The following is a 16402-nucleotide window of genomic DNA, read 5'->3' as shown; positions in this document are numbered from 1 at the left end:
CCACTGGGTCAGGGGATGGGGATGACACGGGGCACCTTTACTAGAGCAGTTTCCATGGACTGGTAGAGTGCCAAAGCCTGGTTCCAGTGTGCAGTGGTACCTCATTACAGGTTTAATTTGCATTTCCTTGCTTTCTAATGATGTTGAGTCCCCTTTTAGGTGTTTATTGGCTTTTTTGAATATCCTCTTTTGAGAAATGCCTGTTCAAGACTTTGCCCATTTTTTAATTGATACATTTCTGTTTATTTGTAGAATTCTTTATATATTCTGGATACAAGATATTTTTTAGGTATTTCTATTACAAATATCATCTCCCCATCAGCAGCTTGCCTTTTAGTTCTCTGAATGATGTCTTCTGATGAATAGAAGTCTTTAACTTTGATGAGTATGTCATCAATCTTTCCTTTTATGATTACTGCTCTTCTGTTCCCAGTTTGAGAAGTATTTTACTAACTCAGTCATAAGGATATTTTCCTGCATTTACTTCTGCACAGCTGCTCTTTTACTTTTCACTTTGGAGCTACAATCCATCTGAAACTTGTTTTTATATGTGGTGGCGGGGGTAGAGGTCAAAATTAACATTTTCCATGCAGGTATACAATCTATCCAACATCATTTATTAAAAAGACCATCTTTTCCCCTCCCCCTTGGATTGCGGTGGTACCCTTGTGATAAATCAGAAGGTCAGATTATTTGAGAGTCTATTACTAGACTATCTATCCTATTCCATTGTTCCATTGAACACCAAATACTCGTAGTGAAAGTGGATTTATAGTGAATCTTGGCATCTGATGGTACATGTCTTCTACTTTTGTTCTTCAAAATTGTTGCTGTAATTCTAGATCCTTGGCATTTTCATATACGTTCTTAAATAAGCTATAAGCTGCTAAGGATGGTGTCTTCAAATCTCCAACAATAATTGTGGATCAGTCTTTTATTTTTATTAATATTTGTTTTACATATCTTGAAGGTAGATTATTCAGTGAATATAAATTTAGGGTTGTTATATCTTCTTGTTGAGTTGACACTTTTATCAATATCAAGTATCCTCTATCTCTGGTAATGTTTTTTGTCATAAATTCTGTTTTTTCTGATATTAATATAGCCAAAACAATTTTCTTTTGGTTAGGGTCTACATGGTGTGATAGGTAGAATTCTAAATTGGTCCCTAGATTCCCAGCCCCTAGTATACATGCAGTTCCCAGTTATTCAATCAAACACTAGGTGCTTTTGTGAAGGAATTTTGCAAATATGATTAAGCTCCCAAATCAGTGGACTCAAAATAGTGGAATTACGTTCAGAGGGCCAGACCAAATCAGTTGAGACCTTAAGAAGTATGGAGCTCTTCCTAGTGAAAGAGATTTGGCATATGAGAGGGAGTCAACATGAGTTGGCATGAGATGACATTCTCCATCGCTGGCTTTGGAGGTAGAGGAGCTATGTGACAAGGAAGGTGGGCATCACTTAGGAGCTGAGAGCAGTTTGTGACTGACAGCCAGCAAGGAAACAGGAACCTCAGCCCTTTAACTTCAAGGAACTGAATTTTGCTAACAAGTTGATTCAGCTTGGAAATGGCCTCTTCCTTAGCTTCAGATTAGACTCAACCCAGTTGACTCCTTGATTTTGGCCTTTAAGACCTGAGCAGAGAACCCAACCATTCTGTGCTTCGACTTCTGATCTACTGAACTCTAAACTAAAAAGTAGTTGTTGTTTTAAGCTACTGTTTACATTATGTGTTATGCAGCAGAAGCAAACAAATACATGGTACATGTCTTTTCATCATTTTTTTAACTTTTAACTGTATCATTATATTTAAAGTATGCCTCCTGTAAGCAGTATATACTTGGGGTCTTATTTTTACCTAATGTAACAATCTTTATATTTTATTTGATGAATGTAATCCATTTTCATTTAATGTAATTACTAATATATTTGGGTGTAAGTCTATGTGTTTTACCTGTTTCTTTTCTTTTTCCTTTCTTGCATTTCCTTCAGTTAATCAGATATGTTTCATTATCTCATTATCTGCTCCATTCAGTTTAATTTTTTATGTTCATATATTATTTTGGTTGTTACTCTAGAGCAGTGGTTCTCAGAATTATTTTCATAATAATTTTAAGACATTATTTGCCTTTTTCACTCTCATTTTTCTCACGGGTATAGAGTGGTGTTTTTCAGAAGCTGCATGCCATGTGATATTGCAAAAGATTTAATGCAAAAGAAGATCTCAGAATTCAGCTATCTTCAGTTGAGCCATTGTTATCAACTGAATTGTGTCCCCCTCAAGTCCATATGTTGAAACTCTAGCTCCCAGTACCCTGGAATATGACTGTATTTGGAGAAGGGGCCTCTAACAAGGTGGTAAGTTACAATGGGGCTATTAGTGTGGATCCTAATACAATCTGACTGGTGTCCTTATGAGAAGAAGAAATTTGGATGCACAGAGGGTCACCACACTTACAAAGGGACAACCATGTGAAGAGGCAGCAAGAGGGTAGCTACCAACAAGCCAAGGAGAGGCCTCAGGAGAAATCAGCCTTGCAGACGCCTTGATCTTGGACTTCTGCCCTCCAGAACTGTAAGTAAATAAATTTCTGTTGTTTAAGCCACCTAGTCTGTGGCACTTTGTTATGGCAGCCCTGGCAAACTTAATATGGTCAGACAGTAAAGAGATTTGCAGATATTTAAATCAATACCACTCTTTGTACTGATCTTTTGTTTTGAAGACATTTTATTAAAAATATTTTAAATATGTAGTTAATAGTTATTTTTAATAAATTAAACATTTCAAAAATTTCCCATTTTAACTTCAAATACAATAAATATCAATAGATATAACCCACATAAATAGAACATGTTAGTTTGCTCAATAATTTTTAAAATTGTAGCATTGTCCTAAGGGGACGGTCTAGCTCAGTGGTAGAGCCCGTGCCTAGCATGCATGAGGTTCTAGGTTCAATCCCCAGTCCCTCCAGTAAATAAATAGACAAACAAACAAACAAACAATTACCCCCCAAAAAAACAAATGACGACAAAATTGTAGCATTATCCTGATACTGAAATGTCTGGAAATTATTGCTCTTAATTAAAATTTCTTCGGCTTATTGGAGCACTCCTGAAATTAACATTTCAGCATTTGAAAGCATTGAAAATACTAACAGTTTAATTCCATTTACTCTTTGCCTTTTGTTCCATGGTTGTCATATATTTTATTTCTACAGGTTTTAACTTCTAAAGGATATTATCACTTGTTTTAAGCAACGTTTATTTATACTTACTCACGTATTTACCTACTCTAGTGTGCACTCTTCCCTGAAATCCCGTGTTCCACTGGGATCATTTTCCTTTTGCCTGGTTAATTCCTTTCGGGCATTTATCATAGCATTCCAGTGGCTTATCTCAGCTTTTGTCTGAAATACCTTTATTTTGCCTTCAATTAGGAAGGGAATTTCCACTGGGATAAGGGTTCTAGGCTGGCATTTGTTTTTCATTATTGTTGCTGTTTTTTCCTTTCATCGCCTAAAATAAAATGGCATTCCATTGTCTTTGGTTTCCAGAGTTTCTCTGAAATTCACGTATGCATTCTTTTTATTTTTCCTCCAGCTGCTTTTAAGATTTTTTTTTTTGCCATTGGTTTTCATTAATTTTTTTATGTGATTTGCCTAGGTGTAGAGGTTTTTGTTTGTTTTTAAATCATATTTAGAGTTTGTAACACTTCTAGCCTGAGACTGTGCTATGATGTCTCCCTTCAGTATGGGGAAATTCTCAGCCAGTGTTTCTTCAAATAGTGCTTCTTCCCCATTTGCTTCCTCCCTATTCCAGGATTCTAATTGTGTACAAGTCAGACTTTTCCCCATAGTCCAGGTCTCTCTGAAGGCTTTCTGTACTTACACTGTCTTACCTGATACTTACACTCTTATACTATCAAAAATCTCAGCTAATGCCAGTCGGCTTCTGTCTAGTCACCCAGGGCTGCAGTACAAGCATGAATGGAGGAGCCACGGTGACAGAGATAGAAGCTCTGTGTATGCCCAGTATCATAGGCTGCCCCTTCGCAAGACTTATTTAGCTACTGCAACTCCTGACCATCCAACCGTCCAGCAACAGGGTCTCCAATGCTGGGTCCCTAGTATGGTTACCATCCCATAAGGAGGCCAGTCAGACACTTGGTGGCAAGTTGGCTATGCTGGACCCTTTTGTTCTGGAAGCAACAGTAATTCATATGACTGAATCAACCCATACTCTTGGTATTTGCCTTTCCTGCTTGCAAGGCCTCAGACAAAGCCACTCACTATCTGGGGGACTGTGGAATATTTGATTCACCCATGTGACATCACATCAAACCACAGAACCTACTTTACAGCAGAGGAGGTAAAGGAGCATGCATATTATCATGGGATCCACTGGTCATAGCACACACATCCCTAGAAGCTACCAGGCTGATAGATTTTAGAGATGGAAATGGCCTGTTGAAGGTACACCCCAAGTGCCAGCGTTCAGGCAGTACTTTACAAGGATGGGGCACCATCCTCAGGGTGCAGTGTACACCTTAAAATCAGCTACCTTTATGTGGAATTTCTGGGGCAAAGTACATATATTCATAAGACCTTTTCATACACATGCCCAATGCCTTCCAGAATCTCTGGACTCACCAGCTGTGTACAAGAGTGCATCCTGCCCCGACATCTTTGCCAGCGTCACAGTCACATCCTTTATAAAAACTGCTGTTTTGACATTGCCTTCGCTAAGTTTGAGAATTTTTGCATCCCATACAAACCAGAAAAGGAGCCTTGTTTTTTCCATATAAAATATCTAGAAGAAAGAAATGAGCTTTTGAGAATAGCAAAATAATTGAGGAGACCAGGATCCATATCTTTGAGAGAAAACTTTCAACTCCTGCCATTGATCTGCACCAGGAATTCCTCTGAATCCTTCATGTGAGCAGAGCACCACACTGTCACTTAAGGTGATATTATCGCCATGGAAAATCCTGGTGTTCCACATCCCCAGGCAGTAGGTATGCCAGGGAAACCCTGGTATATCTGGAAATGTGAGAAGAGGATTGATGTGACAGTTGCTCTTTCCCTTGAGTGGGAAGCTCCTGGGGAGGTTCTGGACTTGTGTTTTCTGAGAGAGAAGCTGCCATCTCCCTCAGTGGCTTTTCTATGGGGCCAGTGCTCATGGCTTTACAAAGCAGAAGGGAAGGAAGTTAGTGTAATCAAGCCAGGGCTTCTAAAATTTGTATCATCCACATTGCCCAGGAAAAAAAACAAAGTTAACACACACAGAAGAGAAAAACAGGTGACTGGTAACAGAACAGTCCTAGAAACAAATCCCAGGGGAGCTTGTAGCTCAAGTGGCAGAGCGCTTGCTTAGCACGCACAGGGCTCTGGGTTCAGTCTCCATACCCCCATTAAAGTAAGTAAATGAAACCTAATCACCTCCCCCCTCCCCCTAATTTTAAAAAATCATAAACGACTTAAATAAAAATTTTTAAAGAAGCAATCCAGGCGTGGAGTGAGCAGTCAAAATTGCTATAATTTATATGTTTAAAAAAGTAGAAGACAAGAGGGTGACAACTGATTTTTTTTAAATACGGGATCGAGTATTTAAAAACAATTAAAATTCTGCCAAAAATCAAGCAGAAATTTTAAAACTGCAAAGTAAGATACTTGAAATTCATTGGATGACTTTAGAGGCAGACTTCGCACAATGGAAAACAGACCATAACTAAACTTGTAAACAGGTAGAAAATAATCTAAACTGAACAACAGACAGCAATAAGACTAGAAGGAGCAGAAGTAAGAAAGTTGTGGGACACGATCAAGGGATCTACGTGTAATTGCTGTCCAAGAAAGACAGGTGAGAGACGGTGGGCAGATGCGGTATTTGCAAAAAAAAAATATCGAGAACTTTCCAAGTTTATTGAAAGATGTCAACTCACAAAGTTCAACAAGCTCAGCCATCCCCCAAAAGCTTAACTAGAAAGGTCAGTATACTTGGCACATAGTGATCTGCTGAAAAGGAAAAGGAAAAAGGCATTATATTACCAATGAAAAACTTAAGGAAGGTAGATGACCAAGGAATAGTGTCTCTAAAATGTAAAAGAATAAATAACTGTCAAGCCAGCATTCTATAGGCAGAGAAAAAGTTATTTAAAGGCAGATGGGTAACATCAGCCAAATGGCAGAGTAGGAAGCTTCAAGTTCTCCTCCCCACACAGAAACATCAAAAACACAGGAACTGCCAAAATTAAGTTTGTCAGAAACTCTGGAAAACAGTCAAAGGTTTTCAGCAACCAAGTGAACATTGAATCAAGAAAGGGATGACTTCAAAGCAGAAGGAAAGCTTTGTGGCATTTTTCCTTGCCTGTGCCCCATCCCATCCCTGGACCACCTAAGGCCCAGGAGCAAAAGCTGGGAAGAGTTTCTTTGGGAAATTAGGGCATTCCAAAGTACTACATATGTGGGGGAGGTTAGAAAGCCTCGTGCATGCAGAGAGAAAGACACAAACTCAGAACAGATCTGAGAAGACGCTAAGGTTTCACCTCATGTTATTTCTAGGCTTAGTGTGAGCCTGGCTAAATGTTAAAGGTGGGCCAGCATGGAGCCAGTCTGAAAAAAAAATGGGAGAGTTTTGCTGTTGCTGTTCTTTTTTTTAAATAAAGCACCTGGAATTCAAGGAAATCTCTGTCAGAAAACTAGCTGAAAACAAGCTAAGGAACAGAGATGCTAAAGTAACCACACACAACAAGGAATATAGACTTTGCCAAAGTAATTTGCTAAAGTCACTAAACAAATGGACTACTACAGCCTTTAACAACCAGAAAACAACAAAACCTGTGGTGGAGGAGAATCTGATTCCCACTTGATTTTTGGTAGATTGTAATTCTACCAAATTTGTATATCCATACAATGGAATATTATCTGGCAACAAAAAGAATGAAGTATTGATACATGCTTTAACATGGATGAACCTTGAAAATATCATGGGAAAGTGGTTAAATAAGCTATGCTTACATCCACACCAGGAAGTACTATGTAGCTGTAAAAAAATAAATAAAGATCTCAATGAGCTGACATGGAGTGATTACCAGGAAAAAACTACTGAGCTAAAAAAAAGCCAAGTGCAAAAATAATCATTATAGTATGCTATCCTTTATCTAAGAAAGGAGGAGATGTAATAAAATAAGCATATACCTGCCCATTTGTGCAAAAGAATGCAGGAAGGATCAACTAGAAACTGAAGAGATTAGTTACCTACGGGGTGGGTGGAAAGAAAGGGGCAGTGGGTCTGGGAAATAGAGATGACAAGAGAGTGACACAGTTTCTGGTACCTTTCATACAGCTCTGGCACTTAGAACTGTGGTAATGTTTTACAAATGCAAACATTTATAGAAAATAATAAACTATCAAGCAGTGTGTGCCTGCATGAACCTGAAATGGAATACAAAAATAATAACTGTACTATGGAGAAATAATCGAACCAAGAGTGAAGAGCTTGGGGAAGAGAAGAACTAACCTAAATAACTGTGCAAAACAATATTTTGACTGTAAAGCTAAAGACAAAAAACTGTACACATACAAAGTAAATCCTCTTAGTCAATCTTTTCTTACAGGTGCACAGGTTAGTGATTCTGAAACATACATAAATGCACACATGTGTGTATACCTGTACGTGTATTTATAATAAATACATGTAGCTAATGAGATCTGGGCTTCTCAGTGTCAGAGAAATTACAAAGAATGAAAAGGAGAATGACATCACATTGCAATGAGCACATCTAACACCCAGATCTGAATTTCTAAGCACCATTCTCCAGCAACAGGAACCAGGACTCCTTGGAGAAATGGTTGATTCCAGGGCTGGTGTAGGGAAACTACAAGACAAGCCTGGAACATCTTGTGCCAGAAACTATGGAAGTGCTAAAAATAGGGTGGCAGAGGTCAAAAGGAGCCAACCTGAAGGAGCTTACAATAGACAAAGCTGAGAAATATTCAGAAACAATATAATAAATTATGTTCTATGGATTAAACAGATGGAATTTGACAATATCCATGAATCTGTATTGATGCAAACAAATAATTGAATATATAGTATATAATAAGTAAATGGGAGAGTAGAACCATTCTTTCTCATAGAAGAATTATGATCAATGTAGAAGGAAAAGGGGAAAAAGAAAATCACCATGAGACAAACACCATAGTATTAGTTGTTGCAGTCAAGACGGATGCTAAAATTAGTGGGTGCAAGTGTGAGAAGAAACAGGGTATTTGCATAGTCTGAAAGCATTTACCCCCAAATATTTATTAATTACCAAGAGGGAAATAGTAGTATATAGTGGAGGACCACAGGCGAAAGCGTGCTAACTAAATTATCCAAGTTAGCATCCCGGGTCAGGAGACACGGTGACAACGCAAACGTCCGGAAACCCTGAGCCAAGAGGGTCACCATGTCATTTCGCTGGGGTGAGGGGAGGGTGTGAGGAGAAAGGGGCGAATTAAAAGTAACATGTACATCAGACAGAACACAACTATAGTGTGTTTGGATGCACATTTGGGTAATGAACTGTAAAGAAAAGCAAAGAAGCTTTCAGTAAACGTCACGACTGGTTGCTGGTGGGAGAGGAAGGCAGTTTCATGCTCTGCGGGGGCTGGCCGGTCTGGTGGGGCAGGTGAGCTCAGCCTGTTACCCCTGCATTGTGCCGTTTTCTGCAGCTTTGATATATTCTACAGTGAAGAAGGTTTAGCAAACACGGGTGGACACCTGTGTATACCTGGGAGGAAGGAAACCTGGAGAGAAATACAACAGAATGCTTCACAGCGGGAGATGGGGCTATAGGTTTTGATTTTTATTACACTCTTCTATAGTGTTCAAATTTTCAAAAACGACTTTTAGCTTTACATTTGGGAAGGGGTGGGAGTAGGGGCGGGGCCGGAGGGGTGGACTCGAGAGCGCTATTTTTATAATAAGTTGCCAAGTCGCTTCCCAGGTGTGCCTGCAGAGTCCGGGTTTGGTTTCCGCCTTTAACCCTTTCCTGCACCATCACTCCCTCCATCCTTCCGCGGACCCGGATTCGGGTTTTGCAGTCTTGCAGCCTGGGTTGAGGGTCCCGGGGCTCGCGCAGCCGCGCCGAGGGCCTGCCCCTCTCTCCTTTCCTATCGTTTGACCTGAAGTTCACCCGAAAAACGAAGGAGCAATAATAGGAAAGCGACTGGGATGTGCAGGAGGGAAGAGCCTTAAAAGATCAAAAGTCAGCTTTCCCTCGCGATCTCGTGGCGCAATGGTAGCGCGTCTGACTCCAGATCAGAAGGTTGCGTGTTCAAGTCACGTCGAGGTCATGACCGCCTGCTTTTTCCCACAAACGAACCAGGGAGTCTGAGCTCCTTGGGGTTTTATCCTGCAACTCCAGGAAGGCCGAGATGAGCGGCGTTTTCGCATCTGAGGTCCCCTGGGCACTTCCCCCGGAATCACGCTCTGCCGACAGCTCTCCCTGTCATCCGAAAAGCTACGGTTAAGAAGAAGGAAAAAAAAGAAGAGCTACAGCACAGTAGAAAACAGGTACAGAACGAAACAGTGTTAAAAAAACGAAATGTCATTCCTAAACAAGTGAAAATAACTTTTTTCACAGTAAGAGAAATACAAAATAAAGTTCAGCGAGTTGTTTTTAACCTGTGAGACTGGCTAACCTATGATCAAAAAGTTTGTATTGAATTACATTGCTCACATCCTTAAAGCTGTGAAGAACAGGGACATAGGCAGGAGCAGAGGAGATTAAAATAATTGTAAAAGAACACTTTTCAGCCAGTATGGAAAAGTGTTCCGGTATATTTTTCAACATTGCTTCTGTTCCTTTTGTTCTAGACTTTTTCCAGGAGTGCAGTCACCCTTCCATATGGTGAATAATTACCAGCAAATGGATGGATAATTATACTTCTCTGTCCCCTACATCTATAATCTCTCAAAATATTTCCTGTTTTTACATTTTCTCTGCCCTCTGCGCTGTCTTCTCAGGTGCTGTCCACCATCTGGGATTCCATATTCTGCAACTTGTGTTCTGCTCTTTAAAGACAGTGCACTGTGATTCCACTACTGTCACTTCAGTTTCCTTAAGGGGTCCTCTGTTTCATTCTCTTCTCTTTTAAACTGTCAGTTGCTCCATAAGGCTTTTCACACCTCATTTCGAAGAAGCCATATCTTGGCGGAAGCCTCATACTGTTTTTCTGAGGGAAAAAAATCTGAACATTTTCCCATCACTTTCAGTGGTATGTTTTCCTTCTGTTGGGACCTATACTCTCTTTTCCTAGTTCTGCAGAGTTAAAACAACAAACAAACAAAAACAAAAACGAAAACAAACAAACAAAAAACCACTTGCTTTTATCTTACTCCTACTCTGAAATCAGCCTTGCTCATCCTCTGCAATCTGGTAAGGCTCAGTGTGCGGCAACGGGCGGGGCTGTGCTAACACGTGGTCCTGCTCTCTGTTCACTGGTGGGGGTCAAATCCTTTCTCAGAGCCACTGGCTGGAGGACAGGCTGGGGCCACAGCACCCACCCACCTCCTCTCCTGTGAGTTTCCCTTGCTACAGTGAACCAGTGAAATCAGTACTTAACCCTAGAGATCCACATTTCAGCATGAGTTTCAACATAACTGTCTTAAATGAGTCTTGCCTCCTTGGCTAAGGCAGAAACACACCACCTTTCTATTCACTTAAATCTCCTAAATGTAACATTAATTTAATGTCAAGCAGATACTATGAAATCCCTTAGATTCTTCTTCTTTCAAGAATTTTACTTCCAAGAACCTATTTTGTAGATATTCTAGCCTAAGAATTAGTTCTATGCAAACTTTATTAATTTTGAACTTTCACTGATGTCCTTCAAGTTTCTTATGTAAGTTAATAAATCCTCTTTTCATATATTCAGAAATCAAATTGTAAAAGGTCATAAAACTGTCAGATAATATTTTATCATTACAATCTCTTTTTGTTATAAAAGAAGATTTATCAGTCATCAGTTTTAACCCTCAGCTTATTTATTTCAGATTAATAAGCACTTGTTCCCCTCAATACTGAGAAAACAAAAGCAGCATACATTTTTAGAAAAACTGGGGCAAGAGTATTTTTTGTTGGCAAAGTGTCACTTCTTAGAAAGAAAAAGTAGGGATGAGGAGAAAGAAAAGGATAGAAAAATTGCCTTACACTTAATTTCAAAGGTTTAGCCCACCTGCGCCAATGCATCAGATATTTTTAAATTTTTAAAATTCCTATAGATTATTCTGTTCTATTTGTACATTCCTGCTCCACGCCAAACTGGTTGTATTGCTTCATTTTAAAAGGAAGGTAAAATTAAAAGACAGACCAGCCTTGCTGCAGACACAGTATTTGATATATTTTGTTGGCCCATTGTTGCTCAACGTTTCCTTATCTCCAGCCAGGTAGGCCCTGGGACCAACACTTGGCCAGAGAGATGCTCTCTTGACAGATGCAGAGCCAGCTACATTTTGTCTCCAAGGAATCTGGATTGGAAAGGTCTGAGTATGTACAACAGTTGAGCTGAGATCATAAAGTGACTTTGTTTCCTATTATCTCTTTAAAAGGAATATTCAGTTTCTAGTTCTCCTTTTCATGGACAAGAGAGTGAAGGGGAGGGAATAGGGTGAGGGGCAATTCCATTACTTTTCTGGTCACTTTGAGATAAGAAATGCTCCCCCAGGCTGTGACTATGACAGCCATCCTATGTAATAGTCAAATCTCTGAACATGAATTGACTGGCCTTGCACTTCTGGGTCTGCACCCACAGACGGAAGATAAACAAGGGTGCAGGGAAAGTCTCCATGGTCAGCAGTGTCATCAGCAGGCATCCTACTCTCTGGAATTTTGGTGGAATTTTGAGAGACTCCCTCAATGCTGAGGACCCCTCTCCTGAATTTCACTTAGCCCTGGTGAAAATATTCTTACTTCAGCTGGTTGCCCTCTCCTGGAGCAACATCTAGGACTGTCTTCTGGGAGACGTGATCAGCCCTCCAGGCAGCCCCTCTGACGGAGAGTGCCTGAGAGGACCTCCCCCACCTCTCATGCATGCAGATCATATCCAGACCATGGGAAGAATTCATGCATCTGTTGCCCCCAAATTTGTGCATTAAAAAGTGTACAAATGCCTCTTTCAACTTGACCATGAGCAGCTAGTCAGGCCTCTCTTGCTCCTTAGTTTTTTTGAGCGAATACATACATTAGGCCACTGAGTCCCCAGACCCCAGGGGACACATATCAAGCTGTCCACCTGGCCTCTGAAAACCTCTCTCACTAGGTTTGAACAATGGAACAAGTAACCTCCTCACCATCGTTCCTGTGAAGCTCTTTCCAAAAGTATAGAAATGTCTTTAGTCGCTCCTAGGATCACTTTGATATAGGTGAGGGACTTAGCAGTCCTCTGGCAGGTTCTTGGCCCTACGGTTTTTTGGGGGGTTTTGTTTTGAGTTTTTTTTTTTTTTTCCCAATTCTGCATGGTGGCCTGCCTCACAACTCACTCGCGTTTCTGATGTCTACTGTCTTAGATTCTTAGCAGAAATTCCAGTTTTAACATTGTGTTGCCCTTGAGCAGTGGAAGGGCAGGATTGGAGTGGAGATGAGGCTGCGCTCTTACCTGCACAGGAGTGGGGTTGCCCAAGGGTCGGGCCTGGTATGCTGCTCTGGGATAGCTCTACCGGGGTCATGCTTGTCCACCGTCTCCAACTGTCTGTGGTCTGTCCCTGTCGGGTCAGCACAGCAGGGCCGGCTCCCTCCCCCTCGCCTCCAGACCCAAGCTCTGGGAGAGGGGATGGGGACACCTCCTTTTCGGGCGCCTCCCGCCCGCAAGAAGGGCGCTGTCCAGACCTCGGTGCTGAAGCACCTCGGTTCTTTCCGCCCTTGAAGGCAGTGGAACCTCCGCCTTCAGCAGCCTCCATCTCCACTCGGCCTGTGCGTGCTCCAGACCTGGGCCACGTGGGCCCAAGAATCCGCAGCGATGCTCTGCTGCCTCAGCCCTTCCGACCACCGACTACCAGGCCTGTGAACCTCCTCAGGAGGTCCGATCTCCCCTGAGGAGGCCCAGAGAGGGCCACTGGCTTGGTCAGAGACTCACAGGTGAGCAAGAGAGGAAGTCCTAGTCCACTTCCCGGAAAGAGGTGGGAAGCCACGCGCCCCGGACGTCTTCACTGTCGGCTCAAACCTTTCCTGTGAGTTGTGAGTGGGGGCTTTCCCCAAGGGAGCTCCTCCCACTTCCTAGGGACACAGTCTTATCCAGAGGCCTCGAGAAAATCCCTAATTTCCTCACATGCACATTCTGTGCACTAAAGACACCTCCCCATCTAGTCTGGGTGACTCCCAGCTGCGTGGACATTCGCACCCCTTGTCTCCAAGTCCAGGCAGGCGTTCTTGAGGGTGTAGATGACAAGGACGCCCTGGAATTTTGCAGAATCTGGATGGCAGTGATCTTGGGGGCACGAAGAAGGCACAGTGACTGGTTCAGAAAAGAAAGGCTGATGGGACGCCAGAATGAACAGCCAGATGGAGGCTCGTGGCCATGACCCAGCCTTCGCCTCACTTGCCCTCTGCCCTCCCCCAGGTTTGCAGCAGGCCTGCAATAGCCCAGGAACCTCCCATGCAGTGGAAGGTATCAGTGTGGGACCAGAAGGGAGACCAAGTCCTGGTCAAGAAAAAGGAATTTGAGAGGGTGTCCCAGGAAGCCTGAACCGGTCCTCAGGGGGCTGGACGAAGGTCCTGTCCTGGGAGCCCGGAAGTTTCACAGAGGGACCTTGTCCAGCTCCAACTACTGCTGGTGGCACCCCAATCGGAGCCTCCGCCTGGTGTAGACAGCGGCGCTCCACAGGCCCAGGACTGCTGAAGCATCCCAGATGGCTGGTTAGATGGAGTCGCTGACTGCTGACCCAGCCTTCCTACCCCTCACCATCTGCAGCCTTCTTTATCCAGCAGAACTGCTAGGATGGGAAGAGGCGCTTCAGGAGTCCCACGCAAGGGAGGCTGACACCAGCCTTACACAGGCTGAGAGGTCATTCAAGTCTTCACTTCTTCTATGGGGTTCATGTTCAGGACACATGGGGGTACTCCGGGGGCAAGTCCTTTGTAGGGAAACACTTTGATGTTCATCCATTGCCAGAGGATTATTTGAAATGTGTGATTTTGTTATACTTTAATACAGAACATATTGATGGTACATTTAACTAGGTTTTTAAAAATATTCTTTTTTGTTTGTTTGTTTTTATTTGTTTTTTGAGGCAGTGATTAGGTTTATTTATTTTTTAACGAGATACTGAGGATGGAACCCAGGACCTTGTACATGCTAAGCATGCACACTACCACTGAACTATACCCTCCCCCTTAACAAAGGTTTTAATTTAATTTTTTTGTTTTCCCCCCTAGCTTCATTGAGGTATAACTGACAAATCATTTAGCAAACTTTTAAACAGCAACTTTAGTTAAATGCTTGGCCAACATTATTCAGCAATATAATACTTATGAGTAGTCATTTATACCTATGAACAACATTTCAATAAAATTAACATACAGTAGTAATTCTGCCACTGTTTTGTTTCATTTTCCTTGGTTTTATAAGAGTCTTTCTTACCCATTAGGGTTTAGCTGCTAGGGTAGTGGCAACATAGGCAGAATATTTAGAACTGTGTTCAGTACTGTGATTTAGCTGATGAAAGCAGTCGGAACTCACAGGCAAAGATAAACGACACTCATTCTGACACCAAGTAACATTCTATCTGCCCGAAGTTTGCAGAATTCTTCACTCCCAGAGGCAGTTATAATGGCCCTTGGAATCTCTGATAATATATTCTTTGATGTGTTGTCTTCTTGTGATCACTTCTCTTGAGAAGAAACATTGTGACCACTGGATACAATTTTGTCTTTCCTTTTATGTAAAGTCAGCCAGGAAGGACAGGTGTGGATGTATTTTTCTCCCATAGCTCAGAGCCATGTTGCAGAAGAAGATCATTGAGACTGGCAGGGAGACTTCCCACTTTAAACACAGGTATGGGATTGTGACATTTTTTCAAGATGTTTTCAAATTTTTAAGGCTAACTTGTTAAGTATCTAATAAAGGGCTTGGTTTTGTAATTTTTATTCAGGTCCATTCTGTCTCTATGGACTGGAAATAACTCTTTAAATGACAAGGCTATGGGAGAAATGCTGGATTAACAAACTAAATCCAGAAAGCCCCCAGCAACCCGCGGAGGCTGAGAGTCTTTGTGAAGAACACTACCACTTTCTTTCCTGTGGCAAAGTGCACAAAATTTCTCCTTGGTCCAATGGGGCATGATAGTTCTGTGGGAAACAACCCAAAGGATTTACTACCAGTGAAATTGTCTCACAGTGGTGACCAGAGACCAGACTGGCTCTTTGGGCTGTCCCCCAGGAATTGTGGAGAGTGCCCCCCCACCTCCGCCAAAAAAAAAAAAATACTTGCTGGGCTCAGGGTTGCTCTTTATGAAGCAACTTAAGTAAGCGTGCCTCCCATCTTGCAATAAACTGTTTAAAGCGTTCGTTTTCCTTTATTTGAAAAATCTAACACAGATGTTTTAACATGTGGGCTGTCTACCCATAAAAATGAAGAAAGTTTCTTAATTAGTCTTTGGGGATAAATAGCCCACTGCAGTCACAACGGAGTCCTTCTAGAGAAAAACTGAAATTAGTGAAAAATTATTTAAGGTTGTTACTGGGTCGTGAGAAATTGCCAAACATGTCAGTTATTTCAAGTGAAAACAAGATGAGGTAAGAAGTATATTTTTAGGTATTATTGATGAGTTTGAGTCCAGTAAAGCCAGGCAGTAAATTTGTAAGTCTTCTTTTGAATCAAGTAAACTTAAAATTTAATGAGATTTTTTAACACCCCTACTATGCCATTTTTCAATCTGTTTTCAAATAGTTTAGCATTATAGGTAAAATGAAACATTAAAAATCTAATGAAAGCACGTCTCGGGAGGCGCTTGTTTCCCCCTACACTTCCAGCTCGGACTGGGATCGAAGGAGCCGACATTCTGTCCGTTCCTTCACTGCTGTCTGTGTCTCCTTTCTCTGAATTTTATGGAATACTCCCTCACGTTATGAGAACGACGTTCTAACGCCTCAACAAACGGCTATGGATGTAAAATAAGTCCTGATAAAATATTACATGAGAAAGTAAAGAATGAGACACACCGGCACAGTCTAGAAAGTGGAAGCTTCTGCCGAGAAGCGGACACTAAGCTTTTTCTTCCACGTGGACGCGGCGCCCCCTCCGCGGGCGAAGTACGCATGCGCTCCAGAGTGGCGGTAGGCCGTCATAAAGGGCGGGTTCGCGCGCCCTCTTGTGGCCAGCGGCGGGCAGTGCTCAGAAGACGGCCGCCTGCTGAATCA

At 41.9% G+C, this 16402-nt stretch overlaps 1 protein-coding gene and 1 non-coding gene across 2 annotated transcripts in view; both read left to right on the top strand.

Annotated features, from left to right (window-relative positions):
- The window catches only part of LOC140692880 (uncharacterized), a 69959-nt gene that overhangs the window by 40096 nt on the left and 13461 nt on the right, over nt 1-16402 (top strand). Inside the window, 1 exon segment of the mRNA XM_072957099.1 lies at nt 12603-13065. Coding sequence (XP_072813200.1) covers nt 12603-13065 — 463 coding nt within the window.
- On the top strand, nt 9270-9341 carry TRNAW-CCA (transfer RNA tryptophan (anticodon CCA)). Its single transcript has one exon. It is a non-coding gene; the product is annotated as a tRNA-Trp (tRNA).

Source organism: Vicugna pacos, unplaced genomic scaffold (genome assembly GCF_048564905.1).
Source record: "Vicugna pacos unplaced genomic scaffold, VicPac4 scaffold_18, whole genome shotgun sequence".
NCBI classification, from domain to species: Eukaryota; Metazoa; Chordata; class Mammalia; order Artiodactyla; family Camelidae; genus Vicugna; species Vicugna pacos.
The sequence above is the reverse complement of the archived record's forward strand: the minus strand, read 5'-3'. Positions and strand labels throughout refer to the sequence as shown.